The sequence below is a fragment of the Megalops cyprinoides genome, chromosome 10, assembly GCF_013368585.1.
Source record: "Megalops cyprinoides isolate fMegCyp1 chromosome 10, fMegCyp1.pri, whole genome shotgun sequence".
In the NCBI taxonomy this organism is placed as follows: Eukaryota; Metazoa; Chordata; class Actinopteri; order Elopiformes; family Megalopidae; genus Megalops; species Megalops cyprinoides.
This window is the reverse complement of record NC_050592.1, coordinates 22,887,243-22,910,789: the sequence shown is the minus strand read 5'-3', so window position 1 is coordinate 22,910,789 and position 23,547 is coordinate 22,887,243. Positions and strand designations below refer to the sequence as shown.

The following is a 23,547-nucleotide window of genomic DNA, read 5'->3' as shown; positions in this document are numbered from 1 at the left end:
GTAATATCCACATTCTGTGGAAATAAAACTTGGCTGCAGAATGCATGATGCCATGTTCAGCTGGCAGCTTTAAGACAGTTGAATGCTGTTTGTGTACAGTAGCTGAATAGAAGTCTTGAAGATTCTCCTTAATATGCAGAAAAATTAATGTTAGTAAAATATTTTCTGTTTACTGTTTCTGTTTTCTTTTTGGAAGTAATGTGATCAGTTTTTTCTTTATTTTGTTGAATTTGTGTGGTTCATTTGTTGATTTTGGGAAATTGTGTAGCAATATTTTTTCTTTTGGATTTTTTTTCTTTTATTTCAGTTTTCACCCTTTTAAAACTGGAGGGTGGTGGTCTTTTACAGCTTGTATCATTTTCATTGTAATTCCACAGTTATAACAGCAATCCTGCAGATATTTAGGCATGTTGCCTGAGATATGTCTTGAAATATTTAACTTTATGTTGTCTGTATATATGGAGAAAATATGACCTTGATTATGCCTTTTAGCCTTAAGGACAGACTTCAGAAAAATAAAGGCCTAGCTGATTTGGGTCCTTTAAGGCTACCTAAAGTTGTTCTTTGAAAACAATACTTGATCTCAGCAACATGTATTGTTGGAGCTTGACATTAAAATGGAAGTTGTCTGTATGATGTAAATTAGTGTTCATGTGAGAGTGATGCTTCATGGATCCCTGAATGGGTGTAGTAGTTATGTTTTCGGTCACTGATTTGGACATATCATTGTGTTTTTCTGTGGAGTGCACGGCACATCGCACATATAGCTTAACCTATTATAGGCTTCATGCAGCCTCACTCTCCCGTCATTATACATTTTTGAGTATCAAACCCAGGGGGATTTTCACTGGAGCTATTTTGCAAAGACTAAGGTATTTTCAGAAGCATCCCTTCACAGGTGTTCTAGTTGACCCATTCTGAAGAGATCTCACATACTGTGCTGTCCATATAAACTACCGGTACACCTAGTGACAATTCCTCTGCTTTGGCCATACTGACACCTTAGACAAAATCGTCTGCATCCTCTGTGCATGTGACCCTTTTCTTTGTGACATGTCTGCTTGACTGCAGCAGCTGAAGGCTGCAGTCGTCAGGCTCAGGGAGCTTCACCAGTGACTTCCAAACGCATGCATCAGAAAGCCCACAGGAGTGTAGAGAGCAGCACTGATGCTGTTCCCAGTGCCTGGTACTGATACCGTTCCTTTTGGAACTTGCCTTGTTTGTGTGTGGGACCTCCAAAGTGAAAGAGGCCTCCCAGTAGCCACCCCTGAACTTCCATTTGAAGACAGGACTTTTGTGTAATACGTAATGTAAAGCTACATTATAGTTAGGGTTTGAGCTTTTGCAAGCAATGCAGTATATGACATGACTCCTCCATTTGTACTTTGTGCCTATGTTCTTGTCATACATACAGTATGGATCTACTGATCTGTTTTAGTAGAAGTGTAAACTGTATCCTGATAGGATTTAGTGGCTTGATTTCATCTGCTTTGCTGTTTTGCTGTGTTCAGAGGTGATGAAGAAAAAACATCAAGAAAAAGCTTTTGAAAGTGGTTTCAGAACCAAGCCACTCTCACATGCTGCTTTCCATAAGTGAGCATTGTAAATCTTTCAGGTATCATCCAAGACAGAGCCTTAAACCAGTTCATGTATCACTCACTACATTACTGTAACATTGTAGCAGCATAATTGGTTTTTCCATCATGGCAGATCAGTACCACATGAATCTTATGTGACAACTGGAAAGATATGTACAAACCCTAGAGCTGTGTAAAAACCCTAATTCTAAAATCCCACTCTCATTTATGTTAGTGAACTACAGATGTGCAAGTACTATGTTGAATGTTCTGTTCCATTTGTAGACACTTGTCATCATTCACACACACAGAGTGGAATGTCAGGACATTTTAATATTAGGTTTTTCACATTTGAAGTTGAACCAAGATTCTGATTTCTCTCTGTCCTATATGCATACATCCGCTCTTATTTTCTGAACGGGACACTTATTTTCCTTCTGTTTCTATGCAGAAGCAGAAGGACAAGGCCACTGTCATTCTGTGCTTATTTTGTTTTGGATTCAATAAAGTCTCATCTGAAAATTACGTTGGTGGTGGTGATAGTACTGGCTTTTATTGTGTCTCAAACGTTTTCAGCTCGCTTTAATTGAAATTTTTTAATCTGTTATGCATTCACGGTGGGGAAAGGAGATCCCCCTGCATAATATTATTTTATTATTTTCTTTGCATGGGCAGTTATGAAATTCCACAGTCCTTGGTCAGTTTGGCTTTAGCATCAGATTGGGGAAATAACAGGCTTAAAATGCCACAGCCGATTAGTCTGTTGGCATAAGAGATGGACAAATAAGTGGAAGCATACTGCGTGTCTGCCTGATACGCCAAGGGGGGTCCAATTAAACACATTTTCTGGGCACAACCTTGATGGTAGAACAACAGATGGAATGTGTGAGTCATTCAAAACTGTACTGTACTTAAGCAGTACAAGTAAAAGGATTGTGAGGTGATTAAAAGCATGTGCTGTATATTTACTGAAATATTTGTGCTTAGACATGTGTGTTGCTAATCAAAGCCTTTCTTTTCTTGCTCATACCATCAGTGTTGATTCTGCAGTGCAGTCCATGAAATAACAGTGTCCTATGGTAAGGTTAAAATTGTTTCTGCCAAATGTGTCTACTGAATAGGTCCCAGAACCCAAAATTTAACCCAAAATGAAATCTCGTGCAAACTCTGAAATCTAAAGATGTGTCAGGCAGTACAGGCACTGCCAAAAGCTTGCAGGCCAAAACAGACTAAAATTGTTAAAGCATTTTTGGAATATAATTCCATGAAAAAGTTATAAATAACTTGTGCAGTATGCCATGTGACATAGCAACTATTCCTTCACAATTTAGTTTCTTTACACCCTGCAGGAAGTGTGATGATTTTTTGGAAATCCTGTTTTGCCATTATTGGGCATGGCCCCATGCTTTAATTTCTGAAAAATATCTTCTGCATCAGTTCATGCCAAGTGTGCAAAATTTAATTTTTCAATTTAATAATTTCAACCCAGAAAACAGGAAGCCAACTATGAAAAAGGAACAAGTACAAACGCCTTTCTACAGTGTTGATTTGGAAGAACTAATTACAACTTAGTGAAGCAGAGAGGGGAAATGAAGTTCAGAACAGCTTGGGTCATTTGTTTCGTACCTCCAAGTAAAAACATATCACGTGGTGGCGCTACTGGACGAAGGGGGTAATTTTAAAACGCAGCTGCTTTGCTTTCTTGTTATTTCTTGTATTTCCGCTCAATGAATTCACGTCCGGGGTTATTGCGCATCTCATGCTGGAACGATTCAGTGTATCTGTTTCGATTCTAGTATAATTTTTTGATATATTCGGCGGAGGATTTCTCTGCTGAATCTACTGTCGCCATGAAACTCGTACGGTAAGATGTGTCGAAAGCGTAGGCTTCGATTGGGTGGTAAAACTAATATATCAGTTAGATTACTAACTCGCTATTTGTGGAAGGTCGCTAGATCTGAATTTCGGGCCTCGGACTAAACGACTATCATTCGTTGCTTTGCCAGTGACATATTTTGTCAGTGACGTTATTTGTAAAGTAAAAGAACTGAAACATGGAAACAATTATTGCAATCATATTATAGGTAGCTCCTACTATACCTTGCTAGCTTGCTAAAGCAGGGCACCCCGTGCCTGTCCAGCCATATGCCAGTTAGATGGCTAATGTTAGCTTCGTTGCAAACACGTAACCATAGAAAACTCTCCACCTCACTAGCTGTTCAGCTACTCCACGATTGTCTTAGAAGAGAAGCCTCGCTGTGAGCTTGCAAGATATCCAGTTACCTCTACGGCTATATTATACAATGTTAAACAAAGCAAGACTAGCGTGCGCTATTTCGACCAGCCTGCTAGCTTACGGTTTGCTGGCACGTATGTGCTGCACCTTGGTGTAGTAAACAGTAGCTAGGCCAGTGATCTATTTGTTTTGTGCATTATTTTGCTCTGATATTACTGTTCTCCAGATACTTTTAGTGCTCATAGCTAAACCCAGCATTGTTTCATCTGCACAGGTTTTTGATGAAATTGAGCCATGAGACGGTCACTATCGAACTGAAAAATGGCACCCAGGTCCACGGCACCATCACAGGTAGCTATGTACGCCTTTCCCTCCCATACAGACAGGTCATGCACCTTTTTGACGAATGCACGTTAAAGTATAATATTACGAGCCGTGAAATGGACTCGTTTAGTCCAGGACGTGTAGTCATCAGTGTCTCACCTTAATGTCTTCGATTTACGGGTTTTTCCTCCGCTGTATGCTTTGTGTGTAGGCATGTATGGTTGTAGAGTTGAGACTTGTGTATAGATTTGTTCAAACAGACATTCTGGAATGCTGACCCATGGTAATTGGCCGTTTAGATGATACAGTAGGTGTTTGCATGTGAGGCTGACCTTTCCCTTACTAAAGGGCTGGGTATGGGCTAGCTCTGTTCCCGGGGAGCTTTGATTTTTCTGGCCTCTCAAGTTATTCTACAAGTTAATATTATGTTCACATTAATTGTTACTGTTAGACAGAGAGGAGTGGAGATGGGGGTGGGCAGTCCTTCATCTAAACTGTCAAGAGGTTTGTGTGCATTGTTCTGGACCTTACAAGGCTGGAGTGAGACAAACCTGTTTCCTAGGATGGACTTGAATGATCTGTGAGTGAGTCTGTCTCTCCTGTAAAGGCAAGCATCTGTACTGGGGCTATTCTCACAGTTGTGATGGTGACCCATTTGTCTTGCAGGTGTTGATGTATGTATGAACACCCACCTCAAAGCTGTGAAGATGACACTTAAGAACAGGGAGCCAGTTCAGCTGGAGAGCCTGAGTATCCGTGGCAACAACATCCGCTACTTCATCCTGCCCGACAGTCTTCCCCTGGACACGCTGCTTGTGGACATTGAGCCCAAAGTCAAGTCCAAGAAGAGGGAGGCTGGTAAGAGCTGCTGGAGCACTCTGCTAGTGTGGCCAGCCTCTAGGCTCTGGCAGATTTTACATCATTTCTAGTCAAACTTAGCTGCATCTGATTTTTGTGATTCTGTCTACATGAAAAAAATGATGTAGTAATGTTTATAGTGACCTGAATGTATGGAAATGAGTTAAGAAATTGTTGAGAAGGGGGATTTCGTTAGTATTGAAAAGGTATATGGTGTGCCTTTGACGTTCTGCACTGTTGCTTTGACGTGGCTATTCGACAAAAATATGCCAATCATAATGCATCCTGTACTTGATGTTTGCCCTTTTTCCTGCACATTTTCTGTGTTTTTGGCATAATTAATTGAATTAGATAATTGATTGGGCCGTCACTCAAAAACAGACCGCTCTGGCGTGTATACATGCTCCTATATCTAAGTCTTTTTTTGTTTCTTTCTTTCTTCTCCTCAGTTGCTGGTCGTGGAAGAGGCCGAGGTCGGGGCAGAGGTCGAGGCAGAGGAAGAGGCAGAGGGGGACCAAGGCGATAAATTTCTCCCCTCTTCCACTGCTCTGCAAGCTTTCTCTCTGACTTTTGCTTTCTTTGAGAAAATTGGAAATGGAACTGTTTGTTTTTGTTTTTCATTTTTTAATAAACCACGCTCTGAATCAAAATTGCCTATTGAGTAGTGTGATCTTTATCATTACATGTGACATGTAATTTTCCTGCAACTCTTCCCTGCAAGAAACAGCAAGAGAGCTTTGTTAGAAGGCAGAGTGGAAACAATACCAGGGCACCAAAGCACAAGTGGATGGCAAAGGTGGAAGATGAGGTAAGCCAGCTGTGGTGAGAACCTGTGTATATGAGCCCTCAGCAGACACCCAGCCGCCCTGACAAACAGCCTAAGCCAGAACAAGGAAATAACGGGTTGGGTTAGCGCCAACCTGTCCAATGATAATCATAAACTAAGCACAATCAGGCTCTTAAATGACTGCAGGTATATGTTCAGGAAGCATTTTAAATCAAGATCATTTTATTGTTTATGACATTAAACATGAATAGGTTCCAGTTACTGATTATGCTTGGAACCCATTCATGTTCGTTTCTCTTGAGGAGACCTTTGATCAGTTTTACAAATGTAATGAACAGGATTGTAGCCACATTAAGGAACACGAAGAAGCACTGAACCTTAGTTTTTTGTGCAAATACCTAGCAGTAATATCTAAAAAGCTCTTGTTTACCAAGAGAAATGTAGTCTGCTACTTTAAACAATGAAGAACTGTAATTATGTGCTTTCTGTGTGTACCTTTGAGGCTATGTTCTGACAGGACAGAGGGTTAAAGTGTTATTAAAATCAGGAGATCTTGGTCTACCACAAGAAAACCTAAAATTCATGAATTCCCACGGTTTTAGTTTTCCCAAAGGAAAATATTTCACAATCTATCAGGGACATGAAGAGCTTCAATTCCCAATCTATTTGATTTTTGTCTTTTATAGGTACAGAACATTGCACATCAATTCTCATGAGTCAAGCTCAAATGGTTCCAATGGCAATTTAATTTGGTCTAATGTCACTCTGCCCAAAAGTCAAAGTGCACATTTATTGCTGGAATAGGATGCAACTCAGTTTAACTCACATGACCCATCTAAGGACATCCTAGTATGAACAGCAGTGACACCTGACAAATCCATGTGTTTTTTTTTCTGCCAATTAAATGAGTGTCACATCACTTCTGTTACCATGGGTTAATGGTGATCTGGTCTGAGTTAAGTGATATCAACAAAGGACAGATATTGCTGTTCCACTTGTTTGTCAGCCTGTTCCAGGTCAGAGAGCTCTGGCTCCACTTCAGACAGGCACAAACTATGCAGTACTGGCATTATGAGGCATAAAGGCATTAAGATGCATAAACAAAATACTGGATTGCCAAGTATAGTTTTATTAACTGAGGGATGATACAAGTCTTGCAGTTCAGCTTCTGTTCAGTTTATTGGAGACAATTACTGGCTTTATTGTTGTCATATGTTCCTCACTAGATAGTTTATCATCAGTGATACATTTAGCTGCTGGTGGGCTGCTTATAAGAGTGCAGGTCCATGTGATTTCTTTTTCAGAACAAAATGGCACCATGGTGAGATTCATATATCAAAATGGGACTAGACAAAGAGGAAAAGAGCAAAATCCACAATATATATTGAAATAATATGAAGCGTGGGAGCACGGAAAATATGCTGTAAAATACTTTCAAACAACACTTGCTTCCTGTAGCAATACTTAGCAAGATGGGTGATTCCATATGGCAATTCTGTTGGGCAAGTTTCACAAAATTGTGAATCAACCGTCTAAACGTTCTGAAGTCACAGTAACACTAATATGTGTTACTGTGAATGAATGTACTGTAATATAACACTAATATACCAATATGTATATTAAATAAATTTCATTCAAGGATGTGTCAATTAAGCTAATGGGGGTAATTTTGGAAAACCAATGTGTGTTTTTGTTTTCCACAAGTAGCCTAGCTTATGTTGTGTTAATTTATGCATAACTTTATTGTGCACACCATTACGTATAACCTAAGCAATGTGTTCAATCTGGCAATGCAACTACAACAGCATCTACTACTACTAGTAATAGTAATAAATAATAATAATAATAATAATAATAAGGAAACAATTAGGCTGCCGACGACATGTTGGCGCCAGGGTTTCCGTTACCCGGTAATTACTGGTTTTTGCCTGGTAAAATTTATTTAAAAAAAAAAAAAAAAAACGATACATTAAAAACTTGCCGGTCAAAATGTCCAGTAATAATGCTCATACAGAACGTAGCCTACATTTTGGCGGCTAATGTTGAGTTTTTGCTCAATCGTTGCTCAAACTGTTCATTAAATAGTCAAACTGATTTGAGGTCGTTGTCATTCTTTCGTCAACATAGGCGTACATTATATTTGCGTTTGTAACATAGACTGTTATTGAAACGTTACCGGTTAAAAAAAAAAAAACAAAAAAAAGAGAAAAAATCCTAGCGGAAACCATGGTTGGCCCTCTTAGATTTCCGAATAGCTTACCTGCAGTACTCCAACATTGCCACAAGGAAACAAACGTGCGTACGCCAAGTTGGAACCCGACGTGGAGCGAAGTACTTTTCCACGTCAGAGACCGTTTTTATAAATCTGAATTTTGGCGTGGATTTGAGCGTACGCACATTCTAAGATCAAATATGTGCGCAAGAACGTTTTATAAATGAGGCCCCTGGTCTCCTCCACAAACATGATAGGAATAACTGAAATTTTGATACTCTGGATCTCTCATTGTTTATTTTGGAATTGTGAATCCTTACAAAAATACAAACACTAGTTACATTCAATGTTACTAAAATACTCGTTTTTATAGTAGAATGATCTACATTAAACATGAAAAAACATATTTACACATTATTTACAACACAATAAATGGTCTAGTATTTCAAAAAATGTAATATAATCTAAAATGTTGACCATATTCTACACACTCAACAGTCAACAATGTTTCTAGACATGGGAAAACACTGTTGAATTTCTTGCCTTAGACAGATAGAGTAAGCTACATTTGTTTGGTAGTCTGCCCCATATACAGGTACAGTATGTTGCTCAACCTAGGCACGCTTTCCACTTGGCAGCTAACAATCCTTGGCTCAAGGAAGTGAATTCTAATTTAAATTCAGATACTTAGTCTTAAAAGAACTCCTGTCCATTTCCTGAAAGGGATGAGACCTGTATACTTGAGTATTTAGAGTGTCCCTTTTTGAAGTTGCTTACTATAAACCATTTGAGATGTTAGAATAGATAATATTTTGGAAATATCTTTGCACAGGTCTGCAAAGTGTTTGTTCTCGACACTGACAGAAATGATTAAGTGTAAAACAGAAAATGTGTTTCGTTTTATCAAGTCGAAAAAAAAATTACAAACAAGGTTTAACACTCTGTCTGGATGCTCTGTGCTGTGTTAAAACCTGGATGGCACACAATGAGGTTCCAGTTTATTTATGCCTTTGGCTTCTTGTCCACTGAAGAGGCAGCCTCCACCCCTAACTCTCCACGCACACGCATGTTAAGTTGACAGGGTGCTGTCAGTAACCTCGACCCCGTGTCTCTTCTTTTTCCACAGTACATAGAGAGCCACCAGGGGTACACAACCCATGGAGGACACCAAGAGCAGGCCTATGAAGGCCTGCGCAAATGCTGGGTAAGCCATCGTCACTGACTGGCCCTGTTGGAGAAATGAGGGAAGGGATATTATGGTTAAAGAGGAGTGGCATGTAGTGTTTCATGGTAGAAATATAGTTCATGGCTTTCATTATTTATATTCCAAATGGACATGCTGACACATAATATAGTTATTTTTGGCAGCAGTGTTGGAAGGTGGTGATTACTCACATCTACAAAGAACAAAACCCAATCTGAGACTGGTTCCTCAGCTAATATTAAAACCTGCTTCAAGATCCATGTTCTGAGGAGCTATTGGACCTTTTTACAAGTTTCACTTTCTACCTTTTACAAGTATTTTTTGTATTGTCTTATACTATACTATATCGTATTTTCATAAATCTTGTTGTCTAAGACCGTGTTTCCCAACCCTGCTCCTGGAGGCACACTGTCCTGCATATCTTCTATGCATCCTTCCTGCTTGACTAAATCAGGTGTGCTCAGCCAATCAAAAGTGCCACTGATGAGTTCAGTCAGGTAGGTAGAGCAGGGATAGATAGAAGATATGCAGGACGGTGTGCCTTCAGGAGCAGGGTTGGGAAACGCTGGTCTAAGAAACAGTGGAGTTCCAGTGTGGAGGACATGCATTACCGAGTATTTGTCCCAAACTTGGTACGTGGGCGTCCCTCCCATAATGTAGTTGACAATGTAGAACATGAAGAGTCCGATAAGGAGCAAAGGACTGACTGCTGCCCACATGATCTTCCAGTACCAATTAGGCCGGTGGCCCAGCATGTCCTCAACGTCCTTTTCAAACCTACAGAAAGAGGTATCATTTGAAGGTCTCTGTATGAATGCATTATTTTAGTATATCATATAGTATCCAGGGCCACATCTTTCTGCTGTATGTTTTCACACTTAACCCAGTGAATGTCCACATTTATGCTGGACCCAAAAAAAAACCCCTAAGTCTTAAACATGGATGCATGCCCAAAACAACCCACCTTCTCAGTCCATAGATGTAGGAGACGCTGACAGTCTCAATGAGGACGATGAACAACAAGGAGAGGGTTGCACCATAGTCATTGAAGATGGTGAACCAGTAGTTGCCAGAACTGGTGGTGAAGCCAAGGCCAAGGAAGAAGCAGAACACGCACACCAAACCTGCCCAACAGCCAGAGAGATGCAATGCAAATGATTTTTCTGCTTAAGAAATATTTAAACGTCATACTTTAATTGAATTTGTTTTCTGTAATAAAATTCATTATCAGAAATGAGAAGAAAAATCATCAGAACAAATCTGATCCAATACACAACTTGAGCTGTGTGTACGTGTGTGGTGGGTGTGTGTATGTGTGTCACATGTACATGATGTGATATGAATTGAAAGAGATATGCGACACCCCGTAATATCCAGCCGAGCTACCATTGAGGGTCTCATTGGAGAAGTGTCGAGACAGGAGTTTCCAGTCGCGCAGCGGGGTGATGATCGCCGTGACGTTTCCCAGCATGCTCCCGATCCCCAGCATCAGCAGCATGAAGAAGTAGAGCACGGACCACAGCTGGGACAGCGGCATGTTCTTAATGGCCTCACTGTACACGATGAAGGCCAGGCCCGTGCCCTCCACAGCCTGGAAAAAGAAGACATGTGGCTCCCTGTCACACCCTGATGCCATGTCTTCTAAATTCAGAAATGTTATCAATAACCAGGACCACATACTAAGTGTTAATGGTTATCAAAACTGGCAGTCTAATACTTTTTTGCAATGGTGTAAAATGTTTGATGAGATATGTGTGATGTGAGATCTACAAGCTCATAAAAGATTGGCTGAACAAGAACACTTTGAACTATTGCGAAACATTAAACCTTTGTGTGCCTAAGGAAAAAGAATACTTTTTATTGCCTTGTTATAAATAGCATTCACTTTTTGCCCAAAGTTATAAACAGCAAGCCAGATATATTTGCATAGATTTAGTAGATTGATTGACAAAGTTAATCAATGAAAGAAATATCACAATCTAATCTAGCATTTTATTACACACTTTCCTTATAATTTCCTTGTATTTCAAATTGAAGCAGCGGCCATACACAAGTCATTGTCATCTTATGCTTGAATTGGATATTGTGTATTAAGAACACTCCAGGGACTTTCATTCAAAACTTTCATTCACCATCTTTCAATAATAACATTGGATATTTAAACATGAGTCTGGATTTTTATTGGATATTTAAGCATGAGTCTACATATGTAAATATGTAAAAATACAAACTAATTTCTGAGGAAAAAATGTGAACTGGGTTTATGTGTTTGAAACTTTTCCCTAGTCTGCACTGTTTGAAACAAACTTACATGTGCACACTCACATGCACACACACATACACACACACACACACACACACACCATACCGTGTCCAGTTCAGCTTCCAGATCGCAGGTTTCCAGTTTGGAGGCTATGCCTGCAAACTGTTCTGGGTGTGTGCGGTTCAGCTCTGATATCCAGTAATCGATGTTGTCCATGCTGATGGTGTTCTCCGCCATGTCGAAAGTGTTTAAAAGCAGCAGTCTCACCCTGTGGAGACCAAAGATCAGACATGTATAACATCTAGTAAACCTCCTCACTGCTGATCTGGACACTCTTCAAGCTCTTCCTCCTGACTGTCATTTTAAAAGAAATAGCAATATGGGAACTAGTTTCACAGTCCAAGAGGTAAAGTGCTCAGTGCAGGTCATCTCATGAATTTCATTCTAACTATGGACAAAATAAGCCCTTGCTGCGAACCTCTCTCATAATTCTGACCAGTCAGTGAATCTGAAAAATTTTTCATGTCATCACTGGTTCTACAGCTTTTACAATCCCTTTATTTTTATTTGGCTGACAACAATTTGGACAAGCTGTGTGGTGGAATTTCCATGTAACTACACTCACACTGGATTTTGTGGCAGTAAAGCTTCACATACCAACTAGGATGCTGCCTGGTCAAATGCTAAAAGCTACAGTAAGTATTTAGTGCACGTCCCATTGCTGTGGGATATACTGCACCTTAGCTGGTTTGGGAGATTGGGAGAGTATTTTGCTTGTGTAATTTTATCAATCTGTTTATTTATTTATTTTTTGGTGGGGGGAATTCAATATCTCACAGCTGTTTATACATTAAAACAGTGGCAGTGCAGCATAGTGGATAAGGAGCAGGATTTTTACCAAAAGGTTGCCAGTTTGATTCCCCACTGGGGCACTGATGGTACCTTGGGCAAGGTACTTAACCTGCTATTGCCTCAGTAAATATCCAACTGTACAAATGGATAACACTGTAACAAAAAAAAACTGTAACCAATGTAAGTTGCTCTGGATACGAGCATCTGCTAAATGCCAATAATGTAATGTAAATTCATTATGGTGGTACAGACCCCAAGGAGGAAAACAGCTCCCACATTGTCAGCTGCAAAGACTTTGTTGGAAGGAGAATGAGCGTTTCTTCATTATTATCCAAAATTAATAACCATAATAAACCTGACATTCAGTTGATGGCCTCCACTCAGATCACAGGGTTATAACCATGATAGATTTTGCTGATGAGGGCTACTACAGTTTATTACAGATCTTATTAAAATCATTGCAAGGAGGCTTGAAACTTTGTATATTGTTCGGTCATTTTAGGTCATCAAGGAAAAGACACATGCTGTACTATCAGCCTATTTATGGCATTGCCACACTCTTAACTGGAACCATGATCTCTGGCTCACAACTATAAAGAAACCAATTTGATAGTGGTTCCCAGCACTAATTTAATTCATACCACAACAATACACTACTGTGAAATTGGAGAAATGCAGGGTTCTAGGTGGCATAACATTTTGAAATATTGAAAATAACATACTACATATTATTATCATTTGTAGTCTTTATTTGGCAAGTGTTCTTATCCAGACTGGCTTACAAGACTAAGAAATAGCAAGATACAATCACCCCACTCACCTTCGCTGACTCATTCAGACCCATTCAACCCCAACACCAAAGTGCCCAACAGCAGGACTAGGACTTACCGTTCCAGACAGCTCTCGTAGTTGAATGTAGCCTTGAAGCCATAGATGGAGAAGGTGACGATGCTGGCAAAGATGGATGTACCACTGTTAATCATGGAGACCACGACGGCCTGCCGCTCGAAGTTGTTGTGGTGCTCATTGTAGCTGGCGAAGGCGATGAGAGAGCCGAATCCCAGGCCCAAGGAGAAGAAGATCTGAGTGGCGGCATTGATCCACGTTGCAGGATTGGCCAGCTGCTCCATCTGAGAGGAGGAAAACATGTGCATACACACATGCACCATCATACATGAGTCCATAACAGACAAGATATAGTATATCACACTGCTACAGTAGGCCAGGTCAACTTTATATGAATCTGTAACGCATGTTAATGTGTCTGTGAATGTGTTAATGTGAATCTGTCTTCGCATGTTAATACACACCAGAAAAGCTATGTTATACTTTTGGAATTGACCAATACTACATTGTAAGGAGACATTTTTACACATGTACACCCACACAGATCGATATGGAGAGTGTTAGGTGCACTGAGTCACACAAGAATTTGTCCAACTGTGTACTGAAGACAATACATGAGCTTTGTTCTGCCAGCCAGAAATAAGCCAGTGCAGGAAACAAGCTTTGCATTTTTAGCAATGAGTGCATGGCAACTTTACCTTTGGAGTAAACATGTACCTCACTCCATTCAAAGCCCCATGAAGAGTGACTCCTCGGATCAGATAGATGATTAGCACCACATAGGGGAATGTGGCTGTAAAATACACCACCTGCAACAGAGGAGAGGGTCAAAGTTCTGACACAGACCACAGTCAGCCAAGTCCATAGTGTTGTACAGTATGTACAAATATTCCCTTGTGGTTTATCTCCCTGTAAATATACTCAGATGCTATAGCAAGATATGTTTGTCATAACAGAACCTTAGTACTACCAGGGTTTTATGAGTAAGGAGGTGTGATAATGTTTGCCAACACAATACAACGCAAGGAGCCATCCTAGTGAAGTCAGACAAACTTTCACACCCTGCTGTTTGAGCTATTTTTGACCTTTCAACCTTAGACATTTCTTTGAACATGCTTAAAATTATCTTTGAAAATGTAATTAACCAGACCAGGTTTTGAAATCTCACTATCTGAGTGTTGTCTAAATGACCTTGTTGTGGTGTCCTCAGGAAAGAGCTGAACAAATATGTTATGCATACACCAGTCTGGGCTAAGCTATACCTCAGTATAGCAGGGGCGAATGACACCTTTACATTACTTCCTGGTATACCATAGCCTGGGTGGGGACTGGTCTCTCTCAGCTCTCTTTTTAAAAGATAGCTCAGCAGAAGTAGGTGTGTTTACTGTCATATTGTGGAATGCAGAATCTAGATATTTTAGTTCCCATGCCACAGCACACCCCTTCCAAAAATAGACAGCAATGTTCCTTGCATTTTGTTATATTGTGTTACAGTGACAAAAATATTAGGGGACAAAGTACATTTGTTTGATAACTGATATTATTATGCCAGAGTCACAGGAGAGTGGATGCTTTGGATACCATGTGAGAATACCCAGCAGCTCAATAAGTAGCTCCATCTGCACCTCAGTCATTAAAGTACTGAGGAAGACATTAAAGTACACGAAACCCTTGATTTCCTCAATTCCTCAACAGTACTCATTAATGACAAAAACTCCTTAGGTGTGTAGAAAAAATATATAGACAATGGGTTATGGTAAATGGATATGGAGTTAGGTACACTGACAGAAACTCAAGGAACATACAAAAAGACAGTACACTGAAGCTCGGCCTAAAGCTAATGCAGTACAGTCCAGATAAACATGAACGAGGCCAGTGAGACAAAGACAATAATATCCATCTTATGGAGTCCATTGTGGAGTAATGAGAAAACACCTATATCAATTAATGTCTGTGAATCCCAGATCAAGAAGCACAGCTTCTCCAGAAGGTGGCTACCTTTCCAGTGGACTCGACCCCCCGCACAATGCAGAGGTAAACGATCATCCAGGCCAGCAGGAGGCAGAGCGCCTGGCCCATGTGAATGCCCCCGTTCTCGTTGATGGAGGAGCTGATGTTCAGTGTCTCCCTGTAGAAGAAGTACTGTGTGGGTGTGGCCACCTCACATTCCTCCAGGTACCCTGTCTGGTTGTTGTTCAGAGGACAGTCTGCCCAGGGGAGCACCGACTAGGATAGGAGATAGGGGGAAAACCAACACAATAACACATGGTATAGTGGATGCAAACTCCTTTTGAATTTTGTGGATAATAAATGTCTAAGTTATGCCGCTAAGATGGTTTCCTACATTTAATTAATTCTGTTGATGGACTGATGTAGAATAGCTGACAAACGTTATTATTATACTATTTATACAAGTAAAACGATATTAACAAAAGGCCCAATGTGTGCACAAAATGATGTTTTTTTGCCGAAGTCAGCTAAAAAAAGGCCAGTTAAGAAGATATTTTATATCATGTGTAGCAGAGCTGAGTTGCACGTGAGCGTCAGGAGGTTCTTGGAACATGGGAGATTTGTAGCTGTAACTAACTCTGTAACTAACTGTATCTCTTAGTTCGCCATGGGCTGCTGTCCAAAATCCACTGCAGAGTTATCCGTTACATTGTAAACTCAGATGGTGAGAGTGGGGGTCTGTAGGCCCATTCAGAATTCTGTGTGACTTTAATGGGGAGGATTTTAGACCCATCCCTATTACAAACAGCAACAGCTGAGTAATGAAAAACCTATGGCCGTGACCCCAGCTCACCTGGAACGAATGAAAGAGGTACCAGAAGGCCCAGCCATTGATGACATTGTAGTACAGACACAGGAATGTGGACGTCACCACACTCGCGATGCCTGAAAGGAAGGAGAGAAGAGGCTTGCTGTACATTTCACTTTGCCTTTATCCTCACTGGGCTCTCATGTTTTCACTGCTCTGCCGGCTGTGATTCCGATTATAAGACTCTTGAGACCAAGCAAACGAAAAGTTGTCATAAAATGGTTTACTTTATAAAAATTGTTAGGTGTTAGGATTATCAATTAGGCAGAAAAAAAATCATTAGTGTTTCAGCTAAATCCTCTTCACTGTTAAAGTTACGAAAATTCTTAGACGCATTTCTACAAGAGCTCTGTCAATCACACTCTTTCAAGGATACGGTTAGTTGTCTTGTCCATTTTCCAGGTGCCAACAGGTTAACTCTCAAAACAGTGAGAACTTTGTTAAAGTGTCACTATTACACATGGCTAATGTGTAATGAAAGGCCTTACTTTTTCATTGTATTAACAAAATCTTCAGATTGTTGCAAGGACATACATTTCTACCTCACTGCCAAACATCTGAACAATTGTCTGTTGAACAATGACTCATTATAGTGAAGTAGTGGAACACTAATAACAGTGGCTGCTGTAGAACACCATTCACTCCATATATCGTGACAGGTAGGACTTAGGTAAGCAGTTACTCTGTGTGTGTGTGTGTGTATGAGCACTGTATGTAAGTGTATACATGTGTGTTTGTATGATTTATGTGTATACATGTGTGTGTCTGAATGTGTGTGTGTGTGTGTGTGTGTGCATGCACATGTGTCCACCTGAGTAAGTAAAACTGTTTATAAGTTGACTATAAGCGTGTGTGTCTTGCAGTCCTGTGCTCACCCACTCCCCCAAGGTAAGGGCTAATGGCGCTCCAGGCCCCGATGCTTCCCAGCCGCATCTTCTGCCCAATGGCCAGCTCCATGTAGAAGAGGGGCACACCCTCCACCACCAGCATGATCAGGTATGGGATTAGAAACCCACCTGAGGAGACAGTACCACCTTGGTGTTACTGCACTAAGCCACCCAAGACATTGACAGAAGATAGTCTGACTTGTATTCACGCACCATGCCAACCAACATGAAAGTTGTCTCCTACTGTAGCTCATAGGGGCTTGTAGTGTGAAAAATAGCTGTGCTAGAATGCAGATGTTTGGAGGATTGCTTTCGCCTTGTCTGCACTCCCACATTTTCCAGGAGTGCAGATGAGGCAAGGTTGTAGTGAAAGATGACGCTGGTAGATACCAAAAACAAAACAAAAAAAAAACGCCAAAAACTACTTTTTAACTAAGAACAGTTAATAACTTGGTAATATATTACTACCTATTACATAATGTTTTTTAAACCATTAATAAACACCAGACAGTTAATAAGACTTCCACTTTGGTTGTTCCATTTTTAATATGATGACATCTAAATTATTTCACACGCTTAAATAGGAACTGTATTCCCTGTTTTACATTTACTTCTATTTGACTGCTCACTACTTGTTTGTTAACTACTTTAAAAACCCAAGTCACACTTAGTTACCTATGTTTTTCTCAGAGTAAAATTAGGACTTTAAAATAAAGTGTGTTTTGTTTGCAAAATCAAAATGACCATTCTAGATTATCAAGTATTGCAGGAGGGATTGTGTAGATTATGATACCAAAGTCCAATAATCTGCTTTTACTTCACACCACATGACAGAACACATTTATATACAATTTGCAGGGCCTTGACATTAAAATGGAATTCTTGACATCTTGGCGACTATTATTCTTTTAATTCCTTGAATATCATAATCTTGACCAATCAACAAATCACTCTGTACTTGATACAGCATGCAGATACTGGATATAGCATACATTCAACCTATAAAATTTTAATTTTTCAAATCACTGAAACAAATGACAGCATATGCTTTTCAAATACTTATACTTTTTTCAAGACACCCAAACAATCTCTAGTAAAAAAAAAAAACAAAAAAAAAAAAACAAGGAGCTATCCATCTACCCAATTGTAAACATATCACACATGGATCTATGGAGGGTGTGTCCCTCTTTGACACGTATGAATGAAAATGAATAAATTTCACAGGGATATAACAATTTTTTGGGTTCAAAAGTGTGACAGAGATATAGGTAATATGACTGGAAGTGGGCCAAAATAACCAAACATAATAAAACTGAGTAATAAATGTTTTTTACAGGTCATAAATAATTCTCTTCTAACCATTAACTAGATTTCAGTAGTTTTCCACTCCAAGGCCCAATATCCCAAGGCTCTGTTTGTATGTCATGATTACTGGGGATTCTGACCAAGTCTGATTTGACACAAGCATCATAATAGTACTGGGATATCTTTTCTCATACTGTCTACTGGTGCACACTTAACGTACTTAGAGCACCTAACTGTAATATAAGTGCTCCCTAATTTTGGCAGGCGTCCTTCTGAAATGAATCAGGATGCCTACATAACATTGATTAAATAACAAGACTTTTAAATTATTTACATAAGAAAAAGACCCACCCATCACAGTCTTTATTCTTACCCGTAACGAATCACTGCGGGAGAAAAATATACTGTACTGTTAATGGGCTCTGAGCCACCACTTAACCTGTTTACACCTAGACCCAGCCCTCTCCTAACTACAAGCTAGAAGTGATTATGATATTGGCATCCATTTATTGACATGTTTAAAATGAGCATTTTTGTAATCAGAATAATATTCAAGAACTGTCACCAGTTGAGAAGATTAGAATCACTGTTTTCAATATTAACTCATATATGACATGTTATGTAATTATATACATGCAAGGTATTTATTTGGTCCATAGCTGCCTTTTCAGATCACAGACCATTGGACCATTAAAAAACAATGTTGATGACTGTGGATCTACAAGGCCTAAAGATCATCATTACGGTTGCTAAAAGTGTTATCATTGTTACCATAAATAATGGCTGTGCTGGCAAATCATATCAAGAGTGTCCCAAGACCATAGAGTGGACCTTCCATCATCAATATAATAGTTAGTTTGCTTGCAGCATCATCTCCTATAGTTGATTCTGAGCAATGCATGACAGTGCCAGCCATCTCTCTGCCTTACAGTTATGAACACAGCAAACAATCAAGTTCTACCTTAATATGACTGTGGGTTTTGCCAAAACTATTATGGATCCTGATCAGGGGTGGCTCACATCAACACGGTTTTGAAGACTTGGAGGCCTGTTGTCCTCTATCATCCCCTGGAGCAGCTGCCTGTAATACAGCAGAACCCACTTGTAGCAGAGTAAGTTACGATATCTGCCACCATGCCCTAGCTGAAGCCCTCACTGGCCTGGGAAATAACATCAACTATTCAATCAGACAAGTGCTGGTTAGAAAAGAGAATGACCAGTGTCCCCTAATTTCTCTCAGATAGAAGGATGGTGTCTTTGAACACCTGTTTTTTTAGCAGGCATACACACAAAGCCCTGGTGGAAAACGGCGAGATCATAGTCTGAGCCTTCCCAGATCCGGGGGGAGGGCGGGGCTACTGAGTGGCTGCGTTGGCTTAGACCAGCGTTTCCAACTGTTAAATGAACAGTTTGTTATTCAGCAGCTTCAGGAGGTCATAACGAATTGATCATTTGAATCAGCTGTGTTAGACCAGGGAGAGATCTAAAACATGCAGGACAAGGGGTCCTCCAGGAGAGGTATGGGAAATGCTGGCTTAGACCACTAGCCGAGTTGAATCCAACAGGTCAGTCTGAGCTGTGTCGTTCGACAGTCCACAAGGGTAGAACACAGCTGGCCTCATTCCACCAGTGTAAGGTGGGTTTTGGCAGCCAGTGTTCCCTTGTCATACCACTCTCAGCACCCTGTGACTCACCAGGCACCCACGAGTTACCTAGATGACTTCAGGGGGAGGTGCCTATCCTCTGCCCAGTATTTGCTCTCCTGGTGCACTGTGAGACTTTCAGTGTGAAAAATACATGTGGTTGGTGTGTAATTGGAGAATTTCATTTGCTATGCATCAGCGCAGGTGCAGAGGATGGCAAAAGAAGTATTGTTAGTTTGGGTGAAACCCCTCCATCTTTAGTCTCCCTTCTGCCTTTATCCAGTATTGACTGGAGAAATGGGAAGATGACCAGGATCGGTAAAGAGCCTGCATCTTTGGTGATATTCTGGCCACAGCCATGGGCATGCCTTGTTACAGTCTCAGCAACAGCTGGCAGTCATTTGAGGCAAGAATGCTTGCAGGACTTAGCGACCTGGCTAACCTAGACTATTCTTTATGAGAGATTAGTTCAAGTAGAGTTTTATACTGCCACAATGAAGACAAATTAAAGAACGCAGCTGAAATATGCGAAATCACATCACTTTTTGTATCGGTTAACCAATCAAGCCAATTTTTATTTCCCATCTAAAACAATGAGCAGAGTATCGATTTACACTGTTATACTCTATCACCTTGTGCAGACCTCTTACGTCAGTAGAATTGTAGAATTGTTTATTTAAATAAACATTGATTTCATACATTTAAAGTCCATCAATGACTTAAAGAAAGAAAGAAAAATGAAGTACACCAACGAAACTATATCGCGCCTGTTTTGTATAAAGCACAAAGATGCCCGACATGTTTAAGAGTATTAATTTCATGAAAAAGGAAAGAGAATGAATGATAAACATGTAATAATAGCCTAAAATTGAATGTCAATCATTTAAAGTCGATTCGCCTGAGTCAAACTGAGTGGCATCTAACTACACCGAAGCTCCGGACCAACTTGTCACAGTAGTTCCCCGGCAACTTCGTGCCTCTGTCCAAACACGCGCTTTAAAGATTAAACAATGATCAAAATTTGATAATCTTTCTCTGATTATTATTGCCATTAATATTTTTTAACAACATACCGCAATGTTTATAAACCACTCACTGTAAAATCAAGAATTACATTACAGCTGATACAGGGGAAAATAAAAGTGCATAGAGACAGAACCGCAAGACCTGCCAGTACCCAGAATAATAATAATAAAAAAAAATTAAATGCAGCAAATAAAATTCTTACTGTTCTAATAAATAAGCCTATAATGGCAACTACTGATTCCTGGTAGGCTTTACCCCCTACAATTACCAACCATTTCCACGTTTAGATAATATGTTGATGTTATTTTCCTTTGGGACGGCACTACGACCTTTGCAACGCAAACATGGAAATGGAAAGTCAGGTGTATAGGCTATCTATCTATCTTAATCCTAACATGTTTAGCAGTGTCACAGTGTAGTGGCGTTCTTATAGTTTATAACCCAATTCCACTGGCCACCTTTTACTGCTAACATTTTGAGAAGTCAGTGAGCGTTTAAATAAAAATCGTTTGATTATTTCACGATTGCATTGAAGCAATGTATTTAATAACCTCAACTAGTTGTGACCTTCTCTCTGTCAGACGATGAATAATCACGTTCACCTGTTGCATGGGACGAACAAATGATGGTTAGTAGTAGTTTAACAGAGAATCTGCTGCAGGAAACGGTATTTCCTACCTCCACCATGCATTTGACATAGGTAGGGGAAACGCCATACGTTGCCCAGTCCCACTGCGTAAGACACACATGCTAGAACAAACTGCATGGGATTTTCCCACGAAGGTCTTGCGTCCTTCTCCATCGCTGAATCGCAGATTAAATTTTGTAAATTAACAAACTGTCCCAGCACACTCTGGTGACAAACCGTCAAGGTTCTGGCTTTTAACTGAGAGTTCCCTGGAATGCAAATCTGCCAAGAACCCAAGAACTTGTAAATGTATTACAGACAAGCTGATCGCTCTGCCACATTCGCGCGGAGTTTAAAAGTAGCCTAAGCGTCTATTCAAATGAACCTCCTCCCTCTCCAAAGGAAGAGGTACGTCCCTTTTAATTGGCAAGAGTTACATAACTCAGGTAAATGTTTGATTGAGAACTCTATAGGCTTGTTTCACTTATTGTTATCACTCCTTTTACGACTGTGTGTGCGCTCGCGCGCGTTACGTTTCGCGCAATATGCACAGGGACAAATTCACATTAAACTTCAGTATTTCAGGGCGACTCAGTTTTTTTTTTATTCCACTGGCGAATGTTTTGAATGGAAACACGCGTTTTAAGTGAATTCAGGTCCCGCTGGAGATATTTAAATGATAACACCTCTTTTTCCCGCTATCTGCATAAGTAATGTAAACGATAGTACAGTTTACAGTACTATTCAGAAAAATTAGCAAGGGTAGAGAAGCAAAGTAGCTGAATTATAATACTGTAGTTAACTGTGCCCAGATTATACACGTCACGGGTGTTCAGTTATAATTTTTGATTCATGCCTGAATCAGGCATCATTAACAGACATTAGCAAAGTGAAAACGCTCAAAAGTAGAATGCACAGGTTTTCATACAAGAGCTCATCGAAAGGAAACACGCAGCCTCCTCAGACCGGCAAATGTCATCTGTGTGTGCAAATAGCAAGACTTTTCCGCTTTGCAGTGAGCTAGTTATTGTATTGTTTTATCATAACTTTGTTAGTTATGTACTTGCAAAGCTTGTAGAAACCAGTTGTCGTTTGCACTTGCCGTTTTTTTATAAAGTTACAAAGTCAGCCTAGATTTGCAGCGGAGATCGTTGCTTGATTTGAAAATCACTTCAATATACATAGCTTCCTTGTGTTGAACTCTTCAAATAATTATTTTTGACTTTAAAGTGATAGTCCCAGGCAGTTATCCGTTTTTAAAAGACAAAATTTAAATTGCAGGAGATGCGTTATTAAAATAACTAACAGCAACACGGTAAGGTATCGCAGAAAGCAAAAGAGGTACTGACTCTATTATAGTGGACTCAGCTATACCCCTACACAGCATACAAATACACATTGAAAATGTGCGCGCGAATTAGAATTTAAAAAATACATATCATATTGCAAGAAGAGCTCACTACATTTCTGTGGTAGTGAGAAATGCACAGTTAGCATATACGCTTATATAACCACATATTACCACAAATACAAAAGAACTCTTGAGTCTTAAGGTTGGGTAGTTCACATTTAATCATGTTTGCTAGCTGGATAATTGCCTTAATCTTTTATGTGTGTCCCCTTTGAGCATATAATCTTAAACAACTCTACAGCAAGAAACCAACGACATACTTTGCAAGGCAGTGTTGTTAAGGGTATTATTAATGTCATCCATAGGTAACCGAAAAGGCTGCTAGTACTTTTACAAGACGGAGCACTGCTATGAACCCTTGAGCATATTTTCAATGCTCTAACTACAATGGCTTTAGTAAAACACACAGTTGTATAAATGGAAGTCATGTAAGTCACTCTGGACAACGGCATCTGCTAAACAAATAAATGTGAGGTAATAATGCACTCCTAGTGTGTGCTCTCACACTGCCCTCACACTGCTACATCCCACACACTGGGCTTCATTTTGACTCTCTGTTGTCTGGGTCACTCTCTTTCATTACATTGGCACATCTGATTCTAACGGTCATTTTTTAAAGACATTTGGAATTGAGCTAAGAAAGCACACATACACAAACTGCTTACAGTAT

At 39.9% G+C, this 23,547-nt stretch overlaps 2 protein-coding genes across 2 annotated transcripts; one reads left to right on the top strand and one right to left on the bottom strand.

Moving 5' to 3' along the window:
• Positions 1-3,309: 3,309 nt before the first annotated feature.
• On the top strand, positions 3,310-5,629 carry LOC118785192 (small nuclear ribonucleoprotein Sm D1). Its single transcript, XM_036539764.1, has 4 exons — positions 3,310-3,441; positions 4,088-4,164; positions 4,804-4,995; positions 5,445-5,629. Exons 1-4 carry the CDS (start codon positions 3,428-3,430, stop codon positions 5,519-5,521), a joined length of 360 nt encoding a protein of 119 aa, XP_036395657.1. The 5' UTR covers positions 3,310-3,427; the 3' UTR covers positions 5,522-5,629.
• Positions 5,630-8,944: 3,315 nt separating this feature from the next.
• LOC118784345 (sodium- and chloride-dependent transporter XTRP3-like) lies at positions 8,945-21,750 on the bottom strand. The gene is made up of 11 exons (XM_036538555.1): positions 21,517-21,750; positions 16,853-16,993; positions 15,963-16,054; positions 15,158-15,385; positions 13,858-13,968; positions 13,202-13,443; positions 11,567-11,729; positions 10,585-10,789; positions 10,163-10,322; positions 9,810-9,975; positions 8,945-9,222 (listed from the first exon to the last, which is right to left on the bottom strand). Exons 1-11 carry the CDS (start codon positions 21,638-21,640, stop codon positions 9,064-9,066), a joined length of 1,791 nt encoding a protein of 596 aa, XP_036394448.1. The 5' UTR covers positions 21,641-21,750; the 3' UTR covers positions 8,945-9,063.
• Positions 21,751-23,547: the final 1,797 nt, after the last annotated feature.